Source organism: Mustela erminea, chromosome 11 (assembly GCF_009829155.1).
Source record: "Mustela erminea isolate mMusErm1 chromosome 11, mMusErm1.Pri, whole genome shotgun sequence".
NCBI lineage: Eukaryota > Metazoa > Chordata > Mammalia > Carnivora > Mustelidae > Mustela > Mustela erminea.
Window position 1 is genome coordinate 83,959,052 of NC_045624.1, and position 25,231 is coordinate 83,984,282.

General features: G+C 35.4%; 1 protein-coding gene across 8 annotated transcripts in view; it reads left to right on the forward strand.

Annotated features, from left to right (window-relative positions):
* Positions 1-25,231, forward strand: part of MAGI2 (membrane associated guanylate kinase, WW and PDZ domain containing 2) — a 1,338,391-nt gene that overhangs the window by 871,990 nt on the left and 441,170 nt on the right. For all 8 annotated transcript variants that reach the window (XM_032304940.1, XM_032304942.1, XM_032304941.1 and 5 more), the window contains 2 exons: positions 817-1,027; positions 12,875-12,954. In XM_032304940.1, the coding sequence (XP_032160831.1) occupies positions 817-1,027; positions 12,875-12,954 (291 nt within the window). The remainder of the gene's footprint in view (positions 1-816; positions 1,028-12,874; positions 12,955-25,231) is intronic.

A 25,231-nucleotide genomic window follows, 5' to 3' on the forward strand; every position in this document is an offset into this window, starting at 1 on the left:
AGAAGCTCTAGGAGAGAATCCATACCCTTGCCTTGGCAGCTTCTAGAGGCCAGTCACATTTCTTGGCTTGTGGTTGGTTGGGCCCCTTCTTCTATCTTCAGAGCCAGCAAAATTGCATCTCTTTGCCCATACTTTTTTTTTTTTTTAAGATATTATTTATTTATTTGACAGAGAGAGAGATCACAAGTAGAGAGGCAGGAAAAGAGAGGGGGGAAGCAAGTTCACTGTTGAACAGAGAGACCGATGTGGGGTTCAATCCCAGGACCCCGGGATCATGACCTGAGCCAAAGGCAGAGGCCTAACCCACTGAGCTACCCAGGCATCCCCTCTTTGCCCATTCTTGAGTGTCATGTCTCCCTCTGACCCTCCTCTTCTGTCTTCCTATTATACTTTTAAGGACCCTTGTCATTACTGTGAGCACCCCCCGCCACTCCCCAAATAACTGAAGATAACTCCCAATCTCAAGGTCCTTAATTTAATCAGATCTGGGAATTCTTTTTCACCGCATAAGGTAACATTCACATGTTTCAAGAGGTAGGACATGGACATCTTTAGGGAGTCATTATTCTGCCTGCCACACCTGTATTAAGAAATGGTCCTCCAGTTCAGTAATCAGTAGTAATTAGAGGGAGGATAGACAGGAATGATGAGTGAAAGGGAACTCAGCTAGGCCTAGAGATGATTTTCAGAGCTGTTTGCAGCAATGCTTTTCCTATTAGCTTTCACAGAGCTTATTTTCCGGTGCCCCATGCTCCACACTCACTGACAGGTTGCCGTGGCTAGAGTGACTAACCACACACTCTCATTCTCTTGTAGAATCCAGTGAACATGAAGACAAGAGTGCAGGTGCCTCAGGGGAGACACCCTCCCAGCCTTATCCTGCACCAGTGTACAGTCAGCCCGAGGAGCTGAAGGAGCAGATGGATGACACTAAACCAACTAAACCTGAAGAGAATGAGGAGTCAGACCCATTGCCTGATAACTGGGAAATGGCCTATACAGAGAAGGGTGAAGTCTACTTCATTGAGTGAGTTTCACACATTTCTTTCCATATTGCTATAAAGACTGTAACAGTATACTAGTGATGCAGCACATAGAGATGTGGTCAAAATAAAATACTGAGTTTTATTGTTTCTGGTATGAGCTTCCTTCTTTGTAAGAGAATAATGGACAGTGCCTTAATGCAATTACATTACACTATAGATTACTGCTATAAATCAAAGAATGAATTAAACAGTTACACTATAAAGTGTGTTACAATCATGGCTGAAAAGGCAAATCTCTATGTGATGTTACTATTGAGTTAGAAATAATCTACCTATCATGGGAAATGCTTACTCTACTCTTTAAAGACCTCTATATAGTCCAAATGAGATTAATGCCATCTTTTAACTAAAGTTGCTGGAAGCATCTACCATGGTGTTCAGTGATGCAGCCATTTAGAGCAAAATACTTAAATGTCATAAAAGACAACATTTTGAGCATTTCATGCAGAGGTCAAATGTCAATAAAATTATTTAGTTTTGGGGGCGCCTGGGTGGCTCAGTGGGTTAGGCCGCTGCCTTCGGCTCAGGTCATGATCTCAGGGTCCTGGGATCGAGTCCCGCATCGGGCTCTCTGCTCGGCGGGGAGCCTGCTTCCCTGTCTCTCTCTCTCTCTCTCTGGCTGCCTCTCCATCTACTTGTGATTTCTCTCTGTCAAATTAATAAATAAAATCTTAAAAAAAAATTATTTAGTTTTGTATCTGTAACTATATATCACACTCACTTTTATTAATTTCATTCTTTTTTTTGCTTACCATTTTTATGACTTCCCAAGGAAACTGAAATGCTAATCTTGAACTCCCTGGTGATACTGACTCATTCTAATCTTTTCTTGCCTTTTGGATTTTTTTTCTAAAAAAAGAAATTTATATATATTTTATTAACAATACTATCTTTCCTTTTTCTTATCTTCTAGGAGTAGAACCACTCTTTTAAAAAAAAAGTCCTAAATTGGAGATCTCAGCACAAAATTAAATTGTTGATGTAAATAAGACAATCAAAATATTCACTAGGAGAAATAAAAACTAAAAATATTATAAATGAACAATGCTTATTCCCTCTAACAAGACTCAAACAGAAAAATTAATAGAACTTGAGGTTTTCAGTGCTGAATGTAGATAAAAAATATGTAAACTCTGATTATTCAAGAAAAAAATATTAAAACTGGATTTTCTTCTGCAACCTGGAGTGATTTGTGACTTAGATCTCCATAGGCAGAACTCAGTTGTGAAATTGAAATGTTACCACATGCCAATATTTAATTCTCATCTGAAGGTGGGAACTTTGATACATGTGGCCAAGGGAATATATAATGAGGTAATTACTTGGTGTGCTTCTTGACTCCAGCATGGGATGAGAAATGCAGAGTTTTGCTGAAAATGAATCTCTACCACTCACCTTTTGACAGATCTTGTAAATTTAAAAAAATTATAAGAATCTCTTGCATTATTTTTTATTGCTATAATCAGTGGCCCTTAGACATCTTTTATCAACTAATTAGAAAAGAAGGAGTCATATGGAATTTTTCAAATGCTCAAAAGTATTTAAATCTAAAAACATAACTTTGTTATTGATAGGCACAGCACAGGGCCACTCAAAGTATAAACCCTAGATGTGAGTTCACATGCTGATGTTCAGGAAAATTGGTATTCAGAAGAAGGAGAATAATAATATACACATGTTTATTATATAATACAGGAAGAGTAAGGGTATGTATGTGGAAATAATAAAAGAAAACCAGCGTGACAAGCTGATTAAAGAACAGTTTCCTTACAAGGTTTCCAATAATGCAATTATAAAAATCTTTGTGATTACAAAGTAATCTTTTCTCTTTTAAATAGTGTCAGATTTGGGGACTGTGAAGAAAAGGGACTTTGAGAGACAGAAGTTGTGCTACTGGTATATAGTAAATGATAAGGCTCTGTCAGGACTTGGGAGAATCTACCAAAATGATTTTATTAAAACTTTAGTGAGTCATCCAGTGTTAGAGTTCAAAGATCCATAAAATTTTTTACCTGTTCTCAAATTTATTGTTGAGATTTATTGTGCAAATTGGAGAAGAGAGGCATATAATTATGAATGATCAGTAAACAACTAAGTTCTGAGTTTTGTGATGCTATTCAGAGAAGGATATACTTAGCACGGATTTAAGTAATAAAAGGAGGCATCATAGGAAGGTAAGGTCACACAGACTTGGCAATGTATAGACACAGCATTCCAAGGATAGGAACCCAGTCCCTGGGCTTACTGGGGATATGAGAAGACCTAGTGACCCTACTAGAGAATAGGTATTTGTTGTTGAATCCTGTGAAAAGATTGCTCTGTTTCTATTTTGCTATATCATTAGTGCTTTTGAAAGACAGGCAGAGGGTTTTTTTGTTTATCTTCAGGGAAAAATGAATGAGCAGAGGAGAAGGTATAGGTTGAGGTGGAAAATTAAGACACAAAAGAGGAGATGGTACATTTTGGCCAGAAAGCTGGTGGGGGCGTAGAGGGTGGGGTGAGGATTCACTCAGATGTTAGGAAAATGAAGCCTTGAAAATGAAGTTAGGAAAATTGAGGCTGAAGTGGGAGTGTGACAGGAAGGAGGTTCTTATGGAAGTCAGGAGGTACCCTGCACCCCTCCCTTCCTCTAGGACCAGTCCAAGCCACATCTTTCCTGTCTTGAAAAAGTCACCGTTGAATCTCAAGACCCAGTGTGATGAGTCCAAATATCAAACTAGGGAAGGATCAGTATCTTCATCATGTGGTATCTCATCTCCAACTATGACCAGGTGCACCATGCTTTCCTTTCTCTCTGCCGACATTTCTTTCCCTCTGCTTTACTTTTCCCTCCCTTTTCACTGATTGTCTCCTGACTTTCACTCTTTCCTCTGGAATGCCCCTTCATTCCCAATTACACTTGGACACAATCAGCTTCAACCCACCATCACTGACCTCTGAGTACCTTTGCTGTTGAAATAACAATGAATTCTTCTGTGAATATTAAGGGCCCTTGGAAACAGTCCGATAGAGCAGGACCTTGACAGGAGAGGGATCATGAGGGGCAGTAAGGACTTTCTTGGGGACTAAGCCATGATGCACCCAGGAATTTCTAGTCAAGAAACAACAAAAGTACTATTTATAATATAAAGGTTTGGAGTCCTGAGGCAAAGTCAAGGTAAAGAAGACAAAAAGGCAAGTAGAGAAAAGAGAAAGGCAAAACAGATGGAAGGGAAGATCGATGTGTAGGGTAAGGAGAGCTGGCATCAGTGAGAACTTCCCTCTGGTACAAATACTGTGAGAGTCACTCAAAGTAATGGAAGTCTCTCCTGGTAGGCAACACCCCTCATTACATTTCTCTGAATTCTGTCTCCTGTGAAACAAAGATTGTGATAAAACAGAAAACAAGTGAAACAAAGAAAAAGGATCCTGTGGTTCTGTGTATAAAATTTAAATATATGAATATAAATGTCTATTATTTATATTTATTCATACACATTTTTGAATAGAAGAAGGGAATTCTACCTTGTTGAAATGTTAGTCCAAATACATTTTTTGTTTTTTAAAAAATATATACATACTGTGGATTTTGAATTAAGATAACAAGCCATTTCATATTTTTGTCTTCTGTCTAAAATAAATATTTTAAAATATTTATTGTTTTATTCAGTATTGCAGAATACTTTATATGTCTCAGTACTTAACAAGTTCTGCCTTTAGAAGATGAGGGGGTTTTTTTTTGGTTGTTGTTTTTGGTACTGAACACAGGGGTCAACTATATTTCCCACACTTTTCAGAACTGCTTCCTTTGATGAGTATGTAAAAGCAGATTCCTTTTATCATTCACAGTGATATTTAATGAGAAAAAGTGAGTATCTGAGAAAACATTTTTAAACAGTGGAATTTTAAAATGTGTGTGAATGCTCTCTTCTAAATATGCTTTAACGCACTTATAATGTCTTCTGTTTAGTAGTTTTTGTAAGACTTTGAAGTACATAATTCTGTTTAAACCCAGTCGTTTCCTTAATTCTTAACATCATACTCATTAATAATGTCTTTTAAAATACACAGCTTATTAATTGTAAATCAGATTAGTAATAATAGTTACAACATATTGAGCACCTACTTTGTTCAGACTGTGTTCAGGTTACCTGAAGGGTAGTAGTTAATATATTCAGCATTTACATTGTGCTCACTTCCTTCTCACTTTAGAAAGCTGAGGCTTGTAGAAGTAAGTAACGTGCCCATGGTCATATAACCAAGAATTCACAAAGCCAGTGTTCTTTGACTCCGTTTATTACTCAGCACATCTGTATAGAGCACATACCATGTGCTGGGCATTATTTTAAACCCTGGGAATACAACAGTCAACAAAACTGACTAGGATTCATACTTTCATCGGTTACAGCCTTTCTCCAGGGTCCTTGTTCTCCATCATTTTGCTGTGGTGCCTGCATTACACATATTATATCATAACCACCTTGTGAGCATTTGATATACCCAGTTCATAGGTGAGATTCTAAGGCACCTTGGACAAATTAACATTCTTAAAGTCTCATAATTCCAACACCTTACAAAGCTGCTGCCATTACTCCATACTACCTCCACCTTATCAGCAAATATTGGCTGAAATGAAAGTAAACTTTTATATTACAAAGAGTATTGATGTTTTCTCGGCCAGAAAGTCACTGTTCCATAGGCAAAATGTTCCATAAAGCAGAGCTGCCATAGGGTGAATCTGTATTGACCTGCTTTGGAAATCCCACTACATCCCTTCTTTGTTTGGGTGTCAGTTTGGTTAGTGACATAAAAGACACTGCTATTGGGGCACCTGGGTGGCTCAGTGGGTTAAGCCGCTGCCTTCGGCTCAGGTCATAATTTCAGGGTCCTGTGATCGAGCCCCACTTTGGACTCTCTGCTCAGCGGGGAGTCTGCTTCCTCCTCTCTTTCTCTGCCTGCCTCTCTGCCTGCTTGTCATCTCTCTCTCTGTCAAATAAATAAATAAATAAATAAATAAATAAATAAATAAATTTTTAAAAAAAGACACTGCTATTGTTTTGGCAAAAAATAAAATGACAACAGGAACCTATTTGTTTACTACCATCTTTCTGAATGGCAGTGAACACCAATAATAGATTTTTAAAAGCAGGCTTTTGAAACTGAAAATCGGGGTGCCTGGGTGGCTCAGTGGGTTAAAGCCTTTGCCTTCGGCTCAGGTCAAGATCCCAGCATCTTGGGATTGAGCCCTGAGATGGGCTCTCTCCTCAGCAGGGAGCCTACTTCTTCTTCTCTCTGCCTACTTATGATCTCTCTCTCTGTCAAATAAAAAAATAAAAATAAATTAAAATAAAGAAACTGAAGATCACATCTGGGAAAATGTCGTGACTGTGCATGGTTTCCAAAATCATTGTCCAAGCTGAATTTGCTTTTAAATTCTCAGGAAGACAAACAGATAATCTGTTTCCTCTTGTGTTGCCATTTCTGTATTTCTGTAAGTTTTAAGTAAATTGTAATTACCATTTCAAAAAAATTAAAAACTTTTATTTGTTAAAGAGTAGACAGAATACTTGGGAAATTTGTTGGAGAGAAAAGTAAAACCAATTGTTTGGTATGAAGAACTCCAGATTTCTTATTCTAAGTGCAGCATATCATCACCAGTCCAAAACGTGGTCTGTGCTTACTCTCTCTAATTTGTATTACAAAACAGTAGATATATTGAATTTTTTCATATTCTTTTTTATTTCTGCCTGTGCAAGACTCCAGTCAATCCCCAGACAGTAATATGTTTTAGACAAAACAGTATGCGACTCACACTCATGATATCCCAAACACTATTAATAAAACCTCTCTAAAAATGTTTTCTAAACACATGAAAGAAAATATGATGGCAAACTCACATAATTCACAAGGTTAACAAAATTGGGGGAAATATTGTTTAGGAAATAATTGCTATAGAGGTCATTGACAATAGCTTTCTATGTAGATTACCAATCTATAAATAGAAAAAATAGTAAAACTGTGAAAGAATGGAGTCTTGAATGAAAAAGTTCCCACTGTTTACCATTGATTAGATCTGTCCAGTCATTGCCTTTAATCTTCTTTTTGGAAAGATGTTATAAAAGGAAGAGAAATTCTTCTAGAAAATGATGTAACCATCCTGAGGATTTTATTGCCTATAATATAAAATATATGTAATATAAAAAGTCAATTTATATACCTTTAAGAACTAATATTTAGGGGCACCTGACTGGTGCAGTCTATAGATCATGAGACTCTTGATCATGAGGCCAAGTCCCACGTTGGGTGCCAAGATTACTTTTAAAAAAAAGGAGAGAGCAAACGCTAACATTTATTTTTTAAGTTATATAAAATGTAGTGAGTCTCTAAATATTGTTTCAACCTATATGACAACTGCTATTGAAATTTTAACATCCAAACACATATTGACTGCCCTCTAAAACTCTAAAACATTTACCTGGACCTTGTTTACCTTGTCCAAAAGATTATGCTTCTTGTAGTCAAACATCATTGACTTTAATATCTGATTATTCTTCTGATGTAGTATTTCCCAGATGAAAATACATTTTACTATCAGTTAAAGACTAAGATTAAGAATTGGCTTGGTAGAAAATATATTATATGTTTATAAAAGAAAATTAAAAAAAAAAAGAATTGGCTTGGTAGGAAGACTTTTTAAATTCAATGCATTTGTTACTATTGTAAGTCTATTACTATTTTTAGAGAAAACACAGTGAGGGAATGTGTTTGATAATAAAAGTTTCTTATTCGACTCATAAAATTTCAGTTGGTGAAACATCATCTAGTGTTTATGCAGTATTGAAAACATTATTTTGACGGTGGCAGTATGAAAGTAGGGGAGGAGAGAGGAAAAGGAAACTGAAGGAAAGAGGTGGATGAAAGGAGGACATGTCTTAAAATTAGGTTTGAATCGGATCACCCATGAGAATCCACTTATGAATAACTAAGAAACTGATTAAGGGATTTATACCCTGACTGGGAAAACATAGAGTAATGAAAAAATGGAACGGAGGATGGAGTGTGGCATGATCAATACAAAAATTTTCCACCTGGGTGACTCGGTCAGTTGGCTCTAGGATTCAGCTCAGGTCATGATCTCAGGATCCTACTCACACTCTCTAAAATAAATTAATTCATTAAAAGAAAAAAAGTTCCCCATTTGATAGCAGTTTTATTAACTTAATTTTTAATATAGCTTCTAATATTCATATGTAATATGTATATATTCACATATAGACATATTCATATATAATATTCATATTCAAATCTTGTAAATGAGGAATTTTAAGACTTTATTTTGGAAAAATATTCAGGTTGATTTCTGGGGTATTGAGAATGATTTGATAGTTACCTAGTTGTGTTCTAGGGACAGATGAGTCTAAGGTCCTCCTATGCTGCCATCTTAGCTCCACTTGGAACAATAGCCAGATCTGAATGGAGAACATTTGATTCAAAACTGATCTGAATGGAGAATTCAAGTTTATAAGGACAAAAGTATTTCCAGTGATACTTTACGTGTCTCCTCAATCACAGTGTTCTTTCTTCTATCTCTGTGCACCTGCAATTTAATATAATACCTACTAAATACAAGACATTCAACACAAAGGGATTTAAGGTTGTGGTTACTATCTTCAAAAAGGAGATGAATGTCTCTATTTCCAAACTATTGGCAAAGGCTCTGAGAAATAAATCTTTGATTATTCTCCAAGGAAGTGAGATAAAAGCAACTCAGTATAAATAACAGTGTTAGGTTTAGTATGCCCTTGGTTTTAGAGCATAAGAAACTTGGACTTGGGAATCCTACATATCTGGGTCGAATGCCAGCTCTTTCACTGTCACACACTAGCTGTGTAACCTTGGGCAAGTTACTCACCTTCTCTGAAGCTTTGTTTTTCTAACTATAAAGTGGAATTAAATAAAAAATATGAAGCCACAGAGGCTCATTAGCATTAAATGAGGTGATGGGTATGAAAGTTCTAGTGAAGTCCCTGACAAAACTAGACAATCAGGAAATGTTACAAGATAATGAGAATAACTTTGCAATGGTGGGCCATAATGTTAGCTGCTTTTCCTGTCCAAGAGAAGCATTTTCTATGGGAAAAGAATGTTTCTCCAGGAAGATAAAATGTTACTATTTAACCTGCACCTTTTGTCAGTTTGGCAAAGGTTAAACATAGAAAACGCACACACGCACACACACAGAAATGTCTAATGCATTATAAGTCAGCCTATCACATCTTCAAAGCCATTCTGTTATGAATTTAAACTAGTATTGCAGAGTTAAATGAAATTTCACTTCTGGTTTATTCCAGTCCTCCAGACAGATTCATTATATAGTTTAACATCAGGGAAGAGTTTGGATAAAACATTTTTTAAGGGTTTAATCTTACAGATATTACCTATTAAGGTTTATTAATCTGGCATTGATTGAACTTGAATAGCTACTGACTTTACTCACTTTTCATGATCATCACGTTAACTCTATCCATAGAAATACATGCAAAAGTAGACTACTGTGATTCAGCATTCCTAGAAAATATTTGTTTCATTCCCCAACTAGGGGGAAAAATTTCTTTGCAAATGCAGTATATATTTGTGTATGTGTCTCTGTTTAAGAAACTAGTATCAGAATATAAGATCATATAATATTAGCCTCTTACCTTCCTGTCATTTGTGCACCACACAGTTGGCTCAGATACCGAAAACTGATGTCTTATTTAAGTCTACCTTAGCAGTCGAAGTGAAAGGAAATCACATCCTCAAACTTGAGGAAAAGTGGTATGTAGATTGTGAAAAATCCCTCAATGATCCCATTTTGTACAGTTTCCTGTCCAATGTTTAATCCCAACTTCAAAGGTAATTGTCAAGGTTAAAAATATATAATTTAAGGGACATGGAAAAGCCACTTGGTCTGTTGTCTCCCAAATGCATTAAAAATATCCCCTTTGTAAGGTATCCTAAAGAAGCACCCAAATTACAAGGCTAGGGAGAGCCACTATTGGAAAATACTGCATGTATCTTCATGTGATGTTTAAGACTAAGTACTACCCACATTTTTTTCAGAATCATTTCAGAGGATCAGCTAAAAATGCTGTTCAGTGTAAGAGACTCCCATCTGCCAAAGTGTATTAAAGTGACATACCATTAATGCTAGTTCATCCTAAAAAAAAAAAAAAATCATCCTGTAATGAAATGCATTGTATAAACTCAGGAAAGCTAGGAAACTCACAGTTCTTTACAAAATTAGCCATTGAGACCAATGATAGTGTGGTACAGAAATGGTAATTTGACTCCCTGAAATGGCTCAGTAATGGCCCCTTACTATTTAGCTATAGGTGTGTTTGCTTTTGTGAAAATGTCTTACAGAACTAGAAATAAATGACTTTTCTCCAAAATGAAGGAAGGGTTTTGAAAAAGCAAGCGTGCTTAAAACGAAGGGAAATGAATTTTCCTTGCCCACTTCCCAGCATTTCTCCCTACCACATAAAAACATAGATGTGTGGGACGCCTGGGTGGCTCAGTCAGTTAAGCTTCTGCCTTCGGCTCAGGTCATAATCCCAGGGTCCTGGGATCAAGTCCTACATCGGGCTCCTTGCTCAGTGGGGAGCCTGCCTCCCACTCTGCCTGCTTGTGCTTTCTCTCTCTCTCTGACAAATAAACAAATAAAATCTTTAAAAAACAAACAAAAAACAACATAGACGTGAACACACCTTACACACAAATGCACTTGTGTACATGTGCACACACACACACACACACACTTTGTACTGAAGGCATGTCTATAAAAAACAGTTTTAGAAGTGAATTTGTTTTTTCAAAATGGAAGCAGCAAACACTGAACCAGTCCACTAACATACTTGGGGTGGTCCTCATCTCCTTCCGTGAGTGTCTTTAGTTCAGAGGGAAAAACTAGATTATATTGGCATGACTATAAATGAGGACCCAAATGAGATGAAAGTGTCTGCAATACTTTACTTGCTTCTGAAACTTGATAATAAAGCACCATCAAGCTTTGCAAAGGTCAAACTGGGAGAAAATAAAAGCTAGCATACTCTCCTGATGATTTGTAATTTAACCAAATTCACAGCCTTTATCTGATCAAATTATGAGAGCCCTGCTTAGAGGCATCAATCATGGTGAAGTTCCTGTGTGATGAACACGATGGAGAGTATTTTCTCTTTAGCACACATGAAAGTCGGAAATAAAAGGGAATCTTTTTCAGGAGCAGAGATTTCTTGACCCGAGGATCTTCATGTCTCCATTTTCAAATCAGAGGTGGCTCTGCACATAGACAGGATCATCGTCCAGAAAACACTAGGTGCTTTAACACCTTGGGCTTGCTTCCATACTGCCCGGCTTGTCTCCATCTTTCATCCTTTCTGCCTTAAACTTTTCTTCCTTAGATAAGCACCTGGTCTCTATAAGTTTGCTCTTAAATATGCTGCCTGGGAGAATTTTCTGGTCTTTGCTTTAAGTGGAGATTTGTCCCTCAGGTTCTCTAGCTGATGCTTATGTACGTTTTTATACAATAAAACATAGTTAAATTTCAAAGAAGAAAGAGAAGATACATGTGAAATGGTTATCATTTGACTTTCATCATTAACATTGGACTTTCTTACAGTTGTGTTGAAATATCCCTGTTATTTAGCTTTACTTTTTATTTCTAAACTATTCTCTGCTGTACCTTTTCGTGTTCCATTGATGGCCTTTTGACTCTTCCCTGTATGAGCCTCACACTTTCCCACATCCGTGACTTTGTTCATGCTTTTTCTGGAAGCCCTCACAAATGTCACATCCTTGATGATTTGTCCACTGGTAGATGAGATCACTTGAGACAGCTGTACACAGCAAAGACTTTAGTTCCAAAGAGCAGTTTTGAGCTTTTGAGTGGTTCTCGAATTATAATGTGCATAAAAATCACTGGGAGTGCTTGCCAATGATGGAGATTTTGTGGCTCCACCTCAAAGATTCTGATTTCGTAGTTCTATAAAGCCCCAGAATTGTGCACTGTTAATCACCAGGTGACTCCAATGCAAGTGATTCTAGGGCCTCTTTAAGAAACACTGTTCTAAAAACATCTCTCCTCTGTTTTTAAAATTTCTGACAAAAGGCTTCCCAAAAAACATTCTTTTTTCTCCAAAGGAAAATGTCATCAAAATTATTATTAATTCCCAGAAATTCCATTCTAGAAACATTCAAATATAGGCATTTTTACCCTCTGCCTTCCTGGCCAGATTGAAAGTATTTAGATGGAACACAGCTAAATATGGGTTAATGACATTGCTATTAATCACTTTTTGAGAAAATGTAGGCATCCCGAGAACATGCTGTAATTTTCATCACTTTTATACTGCCACTGCCAGCTCTGGAGTTAAAGAGTAACAAAACAACTCTTTATGAAAAGGGCAGGTTTAAGATGAAAATAATTATTTTGTAAAAGTGAGGAAACAGTATCAGAGCCTGCGAACTGTGCTCTTCCAACTGGAGAATCCTGTGTTTGTAATAAATTCCTTTTGCTCTGGATGAGTTCTGCATTTTCAATGAGGTTAACTTGGCAACATTCGAGTTGATTTTAATAAAAATAGCTGCTTTGAGGACAGGGAGCTGAGGTTGCCAAATTTACAGCTGCCTTGCACAATTACTCTTACACTACCTTCAGGGTTACTTAGAACCAGTAAGCAAATTAAGTGTATCGATTGCAATTTTGTTGGACTAACACCCCCCTCCTCTTTTTTTTTTTTTTTTTTTTAAGGAATAAACTTGATTCCTTTCAGTATGTGTCTGTTCAGAGTGATCTCTTTTCTTTTCAGCCATAACACAAAGACAACATCATGGCTGGATCCACGACTTGCGAAAAAGGCTAAACCTCCAGAAGAATGCAAAGAGAATGGTAGGTCACTAAGTTCCTACGATGTTTCTGCATTGCACTTTGAGCGTGTTTGTGTTTCTTAAAGGAGGGTCTCACCTCAAGAAGCAGTCATGTGGTTGAGACAGTTGGAAAGATGTAATATTTAATGCTCAGCTAGGAGAGAGAATTAACAGCAGTGCCATGTGGTTTTCCTTTCTCTGTCTGAGGAGACGGTGCCGGATATCACATCTCTGTCCTCTCTGTTGGTTCTCTGTGACTCCTGGCCTGACTTTCCCCCACCTTCTAAGGACTTTTTGTTGCAATATGTCTCTCTGAGGATTCTGATCTTTTCACTGGAATCGTACATGTTATATGGAGAAACACTATTGTGGAACTATAAGTAATATTGATTTTTGTGTTTAGAGGCATGGCCTTCTGCTAGTTATTAAGGAATCGGTGGTATAAAGGTCTATACATAGGGCTACTTTCCTTTAATCAGATATTTGAATTAAATAACCAGTTGCATGAATATCCTGGGTTATCTATACTATTTTCTAGTTCCCAGTGTAATAATATTAACTTGCTTAGAAGTCACCTGTTTTCATGTATGGGAAGAATGTTTTTAAACAGTTTTGAGGATTAGATGAGTATAAACCTTGCTTTAAATTTAGTAAATTACATACATGAAGTCTGTTAGAGATGATACTTATAATTTTTAAAGATACTGAGTTTCATGTGAAAAGAGCACTTAAAATTTAGCTAAAATGATAAATAACATACTCTCCTTGTGATTATTTGACCACAGTCCAGCCTTTACCTCCTCAAGCTACTAGAGTCCCATTCACAGGCACCTATCTATGAGAAGCTCTTAAAGGTAGAGAAAGTGATGAGGAGAGTTCAGCTTTTAAAGAAGTTTCTGAAAAGTCAACTTTGTAAAATGTCTCTAATTCTGAAAGTTCTTTGATTTTAACAATAGTTCTGGATTTCTCAGATAATATTTTGCTAATGTTCATTTCCATAAGATAACTGTTCACAAGCCAGTTATATACTGAGTTAAATTTAAAAAAATTTTAGTGTACCATTTACATGTACATATTGGAATGCATAAATATCCAGTTTTTAATCACTATCTACATTAAATTTTATATTCATAACTGTATCTCTATGCCTTCTGTATAATAGCATGACTGCATGTGGTTGAATCCCATAAAATTATTATGTGACTTGGACTTTTGAACACCATTAGGTTATATATTTCATTGACACCAATAAGACAAGTGCTGTAGATTGTAGTCGGTTATAAATTAAAATGGCCTGGTCTGCTATGTATGGAAGTTACAATTTACTTTTGCCACAGATGTAAAACCTTAGTATATCCTAATTAAAATGAATTTAACGATTTGCAGTGCTATGACATATTGAACTTCTCAGCTGTCTTATTCTTTTCATTAGAAAAAGCTATTAAAATCGAATTTTAAAATTCTGGGAGTGTTGTAGGCATAAGACATAGCATAACTTTAATATTCCAGTGTTACCAGTTTTCCCCACATCTGCTCTTGTCTGTCTTCTCAGGATGGTAGGTACCTAAAATATGATGCCAATGTCTGGGAAGTGCACATCACTGACAAAAAACGAGTCCTAGACTACAGTCTTGTAGTTCAGAATGATTTCTAACCAGTCAATTACTATCTGTCTTCCTTTTCTACAAAATAAATAACTCCTAGATTTTATTCCACATATTATTGGAATGTTTTACAGTGGAAAATAACATCTAGTTAGTTAAAATAATATTATTCCAGACACATATTTTGAGTTTTCTTGCCAAGAAAATTGCTTTCAGGTAATAGTGTTACTTCTGTTGTATTTTCCTTTAAAACATAGGTTAAAATTGCATATTTAATCATCTGTTAATGGATTGCTGTTGAGCTCGCCAATTAAGTCAGGCTTCTTTATACATTAGGCTCAGGCCAAACAAAGTAGAGTAATTTTCTGAATGCTGGAATGTGTGTGAAATGTGTATAAAAAATTATACAGGCTCCAGATGATAAGATCTTTCTTAGGCAAAGATTTGTCCGCCTTCTGCCCGAGAGAGAGTGGAGGCTAATTCCTTAATCCAATCTGGAGTTGAGCCAATAGGAGGTTGGGCTGAGTTTTGATAAGACCCAGTTTATCTCTGGTTTGTTTCTGTGCTTAGGCTGTTTGCCCAGGGTTTTCAACCAAGAGCCCATTTGCCGGTTGGCAAGCATCTTCTATAATGGGTCAGGTTGCCTATATTTTAGGCTTTGTGGGTTATCCACTCTCTTTGTAAGTTCTCACTATGAAAAAGCAGGCAAAATCAATACATTACTAAAGGGCATGGATAGATTTTGATAAATTTTGTTTGTGAACGGAGAATTTAAGTTTCATATACGCTCGGCATTTTAATATTAAAATACTACTCTTGATTTTTTTTTTTTGGCAACCATTTAAAAGTATATAACTTGGTCTTCATTTCTGGACCATACAGAAAATAGAGACAGGCTGGACTTGGTCCACAGGACAATCCAGGCCCAGTGTGTTCATGTGGGGCCTTCCTCTTGGCAGGGCTTGAATGCCAATATTTTAAAAATATTTTTTCTTCTTAGTATTGCAAGACTGCCAAAAATCTGTGATGCATTTCAGGGGTTTTGGCTTAGCTTTTTGCCTCTAGACCTTGCAGCTTCTGAATCTGACAAATGTCATCATGGGATAATGGGTTGTGTGTTTAAGATCTCTGAAGTCTATATTTTGTCACTGTGGTCCCTCAAGATTCCTCAACTTTGTGCTGGCTTCCCTAACCTCCAGTGGAGGCCAAGTCTGGGTTCTTCCCACAGCCCACAATCCATAAAAGCAGCTGCAAATTCTTCCCTTACCTCTTCAGGGTTTTCTACTCTTTAGAATCCTAGACCTGTGGTTTCAGCAGTGCTCTGATCCTTTTAAGCTGTTCATTTTTCATTTTGTATAGATTTTCTTTGTGTTCTCAGAGCTTATAAGCTTCTCGTTCCTTCCTACCTGGAAGCAAAAGTTTTATGCCGTACTTTTAAAAAGCATTTTGGACCTTATTGGGTTGCATACCATGAATTCTGGATTATTACCATAATTAATAGTTTAATCTCTCAAAATGGAATTCCATGATGATGTATATGTGCGCAATTATGAGTTTACATAGGTCCCTGTGGATGTGGATACAGACATGGATACATGTTGCAAACATGGGCATCTGTGGTTCTGTTAACATAGGTGTGAAACGTTAATTCCTTGATCAACTATGAAAAGAAGAAGCTGACTGAAAGAGAGATGGAAGGGAGGTATCTACTGATCTAAATTATTCTTGGGTTAGAGGAAAAACTAGCAAATGTTTTCTTATTGTTATCAAGGGGGATGTGGGAATATAGACAGCTCCATACAAATACATATTGAACAGCTCTCTATTGACATCACAGCAACCATTTTGATTTCTTACCTGCTACTAAACATAAAAGCGTACTTCCTTCTCTCACCATACAGTTGAAAATACTGAAGTCACTACATTCTGTGCATTTGTCATCGCTCTGTGTTTTTAGAGTTTCAGCACTAGTCGACATCACAGAAAAATTCTCCACCTACTACTGGATTCTAATATTAGTATTTGGGGGAGTGCCATTTAGCAAGCCAAGATAGTCTTTTACAAAACACCACAGAAATCCCAGTTAGCTGTTGAACGGTTTGGAGGCAAGATCCGTGAATTGTGTATGAGACATCATCATATTTGTCCTCGGCCCTCAGAATCAATACCACAGGCTTTCTCCTGACACCTTTGCGATCACACACATCCCAGTGATGACACATCCCCCAAGAATCTCTGAACTAGGGTTAACATCAAAAGTGATTCTCAGGTCCTGATCTTATGAGTCATGAGATCGAGCCCTGAGAAGGACTCTGCACTCACGGAGAGGAGTCTGAGATGGTCTCCGTCTGCCCACTCACTGACTCTCTCTCTCTCTCTCTCTCGTAGATAAATAAATCTTTTTTAAAAAATGACTCAAGCCTTGTGGGACCATTCTTTTCTTAAAGTTGAAAGGTAATTCAACTATCACAGTTAGGAGTAGAGATTGTGTGAAATTTGGAGCCGTGAAAAACTCTAATCCAAACACAAACTTGTGGGCTCTTGGGTAAGGTGCTTAATTTCTAAGAGCCTAGGCTTTCTTACCTGTAAAATGGAAAGCATATCTGTTTCATGCAGATTTAATTTCACATAGAAGAGGGACAGTGCTTGTGATGCCACAGGCTCTGAATAATTGCTCCTTTCTTTTCCTTCCTGTGTGTTCTGAGCCAACAGATTAGCCTCATAGAAGACAAAGGGAGGAATTCAGAATGGTTGGCCTACCTTAAAGGACTGGAATTATTCTAGAGTGTCCTGGAGAGATGAAAATGAAAAAACCCACGTAGGCTAAAATTTATCCGCTTCCCTAATTCCAACCTAATATTGATAGATTGGAGGTTGTTGCCCTCCATTCTGTTACAATGGCTCTGAATTCTCACAAAGTTGTAATCACAGCTGTGCGAACTAGGTGGATTCATTTCTAGATTCTATGTCGTTGAGTTATAAGGGAGTTTTCTCATGGTACTGTAAAAAAAATTACATAATCTTAACATGTTTACCTACATGAGAACTGCATTTCCCTTGACATTTAAAGCGTTGAGCTATTACTTTGTCTTTTAAAGAAAATGGTGTCCAAAGTACACATAAATGAAGATAGCATAGGCTGTATTTTGTAATATTTATTGTGTTTTTTTTTTTTTTTTTTTCCCAAGAGAAGGAGGTTTATCTTTCTAAAATAATAGAAAACACTAATTAGTTTTAGGTCATTTCTCTTTTTTTGTCATTTCTTTTTTTCTTAATTCTTTTTCAAGGTTTTATTTACGTTTCAGTTAGTTAACATACGTTGTAATATTAGCGTCAGCTGTACAATACAGTGATTCATCACTTACATACTGTGCTCACCACAAGTGCCCTCCTTAATCGCCTCCCCTCCTTCCCCCTCCTCCACGCACCTCCCCTCCAGCAACCCTCAGTTTGTTCTCTATAGTTATGAGTCTGTTTTCTGGTTTGCCTTTCTCTCCCCCCTCCACCATGCTCATGCGTTTTTGTTTCTTAAATTCCACATATGAGTGAAATCATACAATATTGGTCATTCTCTAACTGCCTTATTTCACTTAGCATTATACTCTCTTGCTCCATCCATGTTGTTGCAAATGGCAAGATTTCATTCTTTTTGTTGGCTGATATATTCTATTGAATATATATATATATTATATATATTATATAATAGAAATGTATAGAATATATAATGTTAGAGAATATATCAGCCACAAAATATATAATAGAAATATATATATAATAGAATATATCATATATAGAATATATATATATATAGAATAGGATAGTATGTGTGTGTGTGTGTATGTGTGTGTTTGTGTATATACATATATACACACATACATATATATATATATATATACACACACACATACACACACATTCACCAGTCAGTGGACATTTGGGTTCTTTCTATAATTTGGCTATTGTTGAGAATGCTACTATAAACATTGGGATGCATGTATCACTTTGAATCAGTATTTTTGTATTGTTTGGATAAATATCTAGTAGTGTAATTGCCAGATCATAGAGTAGCTCTACCTTTAACTTTTTGAGGGAAATCCATGCTTTTTTCCACAGTGTTACACCAGTTTGCATTCCCACTAACAGTGTAGGAGGGTTCCTCTTTCTCCACATCCTCACCAACATCTGTTGTTTCCTGTGTTGTTAATTTTAGCCATTCTTACAGGTGTGAGATGATATCTTATTACAGTTTTGATTTGTATTTCCCTGATCATGAGTGGTGTGTATCATTTTTTTGTGTGTGTGTCTGTTAGCCATCTGTATGTAGTTTTATGTCATTTCTTAAGTGAATTTCTTAACTGCCATGCAGATCAGGAAATGCATACTTTTATTTTCAGAGTTCACTTTCTATTCCTAGAGTGCATAATTTATTTCTTTTTAGAATAGGGGCTTTGGCCTATTGTCTCATCAAATTTGTATCGATAATTAGTGATTCTAATTTCTCAAGAAAAAATATGACCAAATCAGTTTCACCTTTGAATATATGTTTTCCTAATCTAATAAACCTGCTGAGATTATGTTTGTAAAGCACCTTGAAATTTTTCCATTAGGAAGAATTCAGTGAAACACACTTGAAGGGCACCTGGTGGCTTAGTTGGTCAAGTTTCTGCCTTTGGCTCTGGTCATGACCTTGGGGTCCTGAGATCAAGTCCCTCATCTGGCTCCCTGCTTAGTGAGGAGTCTTCTTCTCCCTCTCCCTCAGCCCCTTACCTCCCACTCATGCACTCACATGCTCTCTCTCTCTCAAATAAATGAATAAAATCTTAAAAAAAAAAAAACAACCAGAAACAGACTCTAAAGATACTATTCAAGTACAAGACTTTAAAATTGAAAAGTCATGGATATATTGAATTCCTATCTTTAAATATTACGAAATAACTAATTTGGATGTTATTTTTTGTTTCTGTACTGATATTTAGGGTGTTTTATAAAAAATTGTTTAAAATATCTTTATAAACTGTTCTTATTTTGCTAACTGGTGATTATTCATATTAGTCATGATTTTTTATAGCAGCACTTTGAGGTATGCTTTATCCAGTGATATAGTAACCATTCCAATATTTTCAGCTTAGGAGTACTATGAAATGCCAACACTTTAGGAATATAAATCTTCTGTGGAGGAAATAATAAAATCAAACGCAATTAAATTATATACCATAGATATTCCACTGCTTTACGCCAATACCAAATTGTGCTGTTTATTGCTGGCATCTGTCCTAATTGGTCTCAGTCTACTCTGATTGGTTAGTGTTCAGATCATGAAAATAGTTAAATATTTTGAATATCATTTTTGTACTAATAATTTATTTCTCTCTTCTACCTACAGTCTTCATCATGGCTATAAAATAGTACCTATGTAGGGATTTTAAAAATTCTGTCCTTTTATTCTTGATTTCTCAAGCTTCTTTTATGCTTAGGAATGAGTTATGTCTTGTATTCATTGTTTAATGCATACAAGTTTGAAAATAATATGGATGTCATCAAATCTGCTTGTTGTGCCTATATAGTAGCAAAATAATTTCAAAATATTTCAAATGTGACTTTCAGGATTTTTTATTTTGAAATATTTATAAATTCATGGGAAATTACAAAGCAAGTATGGGGGGGGGCCAAATACCCCTAACAAAGACCCAATATTAACATCTTACATAAATATGATACTATATAAAAATCAGAAAATTGACATTAGTACAATCCACAGAATTTATTTTACCAGTTATATAAGTACTTGTATGTGTGCATATGTGTGTGCATATATCATATATGTCACATATGTAGTTACATGTGACCATGGCCACAATCAAGAGTCATAACTCTGCCATCCCACAAGACTCTCTCATGCTACTGCTTTATGTGCATATCCATCCCCTCTCACTGCACAGTCCCTAACCCTTAACAACCACTGATCTGTTCTCCATGTCAATGTCTTTGTTATTTCAAAAATGTTCTATAAATGAAATTATACAGTGTGTAAACTTTGGAGATTGACTTTTTTCCACTCAAGTTAATTACACTGAAACACATTCAAGTGTGTGTATCAAGAGTTGGCCACTTTTTATGTACCACTGTTTAAGCATTTACCCATTTAGGACATCTAGGTTGATTTCAGCTTTCAGTTAATATGAAAAAAGCTGCCACAAACATTTGTATACAGGTTTTTGCATGAACATAGGTCTCTTATCTGGGATAAAAGTAAAGGAATGTAATTACTAGATTTTTGGGAAAGTACATTTTTAGTTTTAGAATAAATAGCTGAACTATTTTCCAGAGTGGCTATATTCTTTTATTTCCCAACCAGCAATGAGCCAGTTTCTCTATATCCTTGCCAACATTTGGTGTTAGGACTTTATTTCTCATGTTGGTTATTTTGATAGGTGTATGATGATAGCGAATTGTGGTTTTAATTTGTATTTCCCTAATGGCTAATGATACTGAACATCTTTTCATGTAATTATTTGTCATCTGTGCATACTGCTTGGTAGTATGTCTGATAATGTCTTTTGCCCAATTTTAATTAGATTATTTTTTAAAATTCAGTTTTGAGGGTTATTTATATATTCTACATATAATAAGTTCCTTTATCAGTTAATAAACATTGTCCCCAGGCTACAGTTTTTACTTTTATTCTCTTAACAGGGTCTTCTGCAGAGAAAATGTTTTTAATTTTGATGAAATCAAATTTATCAATTTACCAAATTTATCAATTTTTCCTTTTGTGAAACATGCTTTGAGTATCAAGTCTAAGAGCTCTTCCCCCAGCCCTAGATGCCAAAGATTTTCTCATTTTTTTCCCTAAATTGTGTACTTCAACATTTGACCTGTAGGTCTGTGATCTATTTTGAAATAATTTTTGTATAAAGTGTTAGATCTAGGTTGAGGCTTTTAAATTATTATTATAATAAACAATGGATACCCACTTACTCTAGCACATTTTGGTGAAAAGGCTGTCCTTCCTCCACTAAATTATGTGTGTGATTTTGCCATGTCATTTGGGTTCCATTGATCTATGTGTCTATCTGTGCGCCAGAACAATCCTGTCTAGATTACTATAGCTATATTTTAAGCCTTGATATTGAGTAGACTGGTATTGCCTACCTTATTTTTAAAAATATATAGGTAGAAGCTTTAGTTAATCAGAAAGATGTAACAATCCTAAATTCATATGCATCTGATAACATACCTTCAAGTTATATATAAAGGAAAAAATTACAAATCTGAAAAGAGAATTTGAAAAATTCATGGAGTGTATTACTTCATGTACCTCTCACTACTCAATATATTAAACAGAAAAAAGAAGAAAAATTTGAGTAACAAATAGTAATCTTGATTCAAAAGCCACAAATAGACACCACACTTAGATGGAAAATATAATTCTCAAACACACAGAGTACTTTACAAACATTGAGTACATGGTAATCTGTAGAGCAAGCCTCAACAAATTTCAAAGTTGACATTCTTACTTTACAGAAAACTTAAATTATATATCAATAAAAAGATAACTAAAATACTGTCTATGCTTAGGAATATAAAAACACATTTTAATGTGTGTTTTTCCAAATTTATTGAGATATAATTGATATATTAAATTATGTAAGTTTAAGATAAACAGCATTATCATTTGATACCCATATATATGATGAAATGACCAACACAGTAAGCTTAGTTAATACATCCAACAACTCACATAATTACCTTGTATGGGGGGTATGGGGATAAGAACATTTGAAATTTAGTCTCTTAGCAACCTTCAACTGTAATTTATAATACTACTAACTATAATCACCATACCATACATTTTATCTCCAAAGCTAATTTAGCTTATAACTGGAAGTCTATACCTTTTGACCAACATCTCCTCATTTCTTCCATTGCTTGGTCTTCCATTCTACTCTTGTTTCTATGAGGTTGCGGGAGAGGGAGTTCTAGATTTCATATATGAGGTCATCCAGTATTTCTGTCTAACTTGTGCACAAGTTAGACCCTCAAGGTCCGTTCCCGTTGTCACAAATGGCAGGATTTCCTTCTTATAGCTGAAAAATATGCCATTGTGTATGTATATATATATTACATTGTTTTTATCCATTCATCTACTGATGGACACATAGATTGTTACCATTTGTCGGCTATTTTGAATAAAGCCGCAAGGAAGATGGAGGAGGGGGCAGATACCTCTTCCAGTAGTGATTCAGTTTACTTCAGATATATAGTCAGAAGTAGAATTGCTAGATCATATGGTAATTCTATTTTTAATTTTTTGAGGAGCCTCCATATGTTTTCCATAGTGGCTGTACCAATTTATATCCCTAGCAACAGTGCCCAAAAGTTCTCTTTTTTCTACATCTTTGCCAACACTTGATATCTTACATATTTTTGGTAGTTGTCATTCTAACAGGTATGAGATGTTGTATCCTTGCGGTTCAGATACAATTCCTTATGATTATGTCATCTTTGGAAAAAATGTGTATTCAAATCCTTTGCCCATTTTTTAACTGACTTTTTTTTCTTTTTTACTCGAGTTATATGAGTTTCTTATATATTTTGGGATTTTTAACTCCTTTCAGATAAATGGTGTGAAATATTTTATCCATTTTATAGATTGCCTTTTAAAATTTTTGTTTATTGTTCCTTTTGCTATTTAGAAGCTTTTCAGCTTGGTATAGTCCCATTTGTTTTTATTTTATTTTATTGCTTGTGTTTTGGTGTCAAATCCAAAAAATCATTGCTAAGATCAATGTCAAGAAGTTTTTTCCTATGTTTTCTTCTAGTGATTTTTGGTCTCAGATCCTACATGTAAGTCTTTTAATCCATTTGAAGTTCATTTTTTGTTGTCAAAAATGTTATCAAAGGGCCCTATTTAATTTTTCTGCCTATGACTATTCGGGTATCTCACCATCACTTGTTGAAGAAAGTATACACCTCCCATTAAGTATTCTTAGCTCTCTTGTTAAATGTTAGTTGACTATAAGTGCATGGGTTTATTTATGGACTCTTGATTCTATCCCATTTGTCTGTGTTTCTCTTTTTATGCCAGTTCCACACCATTTTGTAATGGTGTGGTAGCTTTGTAATATAGTTTGAAATCAGTAAATATGATGCCTTGCCTTTTTTCTTTTTCTCTCTGGATTGCTTTTGCTATTCAGGGTCTTTATGCTTTCATATGATTTTTGGATTTTATTTTTATTATGTGAAAATTGCTACTGGAAGTTTGATAGCAATTACATTGAGTCAATAGATATATCGCTTTGAGTAGCATAGACATTTTTGCAATACTAGCTGTTCCAGTACATATACACACAACATGTTTCCATTTATATGTGTCTTCTTAAGTTTTTTTCTTTGAGTCTTATATTTTCAGTATACAGAACTTTGATCTCCTTGAATTTATTCTTTAGAATTTCTTTATTTTTTATTCTGTGGTAAATGGGATCATTTCTTTATCTCTTTTCCAGATAATTCATTGTTATGTCTGTATCCTGCAACTTTATAGAATTGCTGATTACTTCTGACAGTTTTTTGGGTATAGTCTTTTTAGGGTTTTCTATATATAAGATTATACCATCTGAAAACAGATAAAATTTTTACTTCTTTTATGATTCGAATGCCTTTCATTTATTTTCTTCCCCTAATCTCTTTGGCTAGAACCCCCATTACTATGTTAAGTGGTAAGAATGGGCACCTTTGTCTTACTCTTGATCTTAGAGGAAAGATTTTCAGCCTTTCATCCTTGAGTAGCTCTGGGCTTGTCAATATTGCTTTTATTATGTTGAGGTACATTTATTTATTCTACGCAAAAAGTTCTTAAGACTTTTTATCATGAAAGAATGTTGAATTTTTTCCATTTTTTTGTGTATCTGTTGAGATGACCATATGATTTTTCCCTTTAATTTCGTTAATATGGTGTGTCATACTTACTGATTTACATATGTTGAACCATCTTTGCATCCCAGTGGCAGATCTCACTTGGTCAGAGTCTATGATTCTTTAATGTGCAATTGAGTTCAATTTGCTAATATTTGTTTGAGAAATTTTCCATCTATATTTATCAGGGATGTTATTAATTTTCTTGTAATTTTCTTTGTCTGCTTTGGTATCAGGATAATGCTGGCTTCATAAAATGCCTTTAGGAGTATACGCTCCTCTTCAGTTTTTTGAAAGCGTTATAGAAGGATTGGCATTAATTTTTCTTCAGATGTTTGGTAGAATTCACCGGTGAGACCATCTAGTCCTGGGCTTTTCTTTGTTAAAAAGTCTTTTTTATGATAATATTTTTATGAAAATTGCAGTATTTTTTAATGACTATTTGTTGAATTATTTCTGGGGCATCTATAGTGGAAAGGCAGGAAAAAGTGAGCACATACTATCTTCTCTGGGAACAGATGTCTAAATACTATGTTTGATACTAAATGATAACAATGATTTAAGTTTTATTTTACTATACACTCTTTCTTTTCCATCTACTAACACTTTGTAAGGTAGGTAGAGATTTTTAACTCCCACTTTTTCAGTTAATGTTGCATTAAGTGAAATAAGGCATTCCAAAATTTTAAGGGCCTTGTCTAATAAATGTAAATTTAAAAATGAATCCAGATCACGCAAGTTTGAGATAGATCTCAATGTTATGTCTATCATGTGACATCA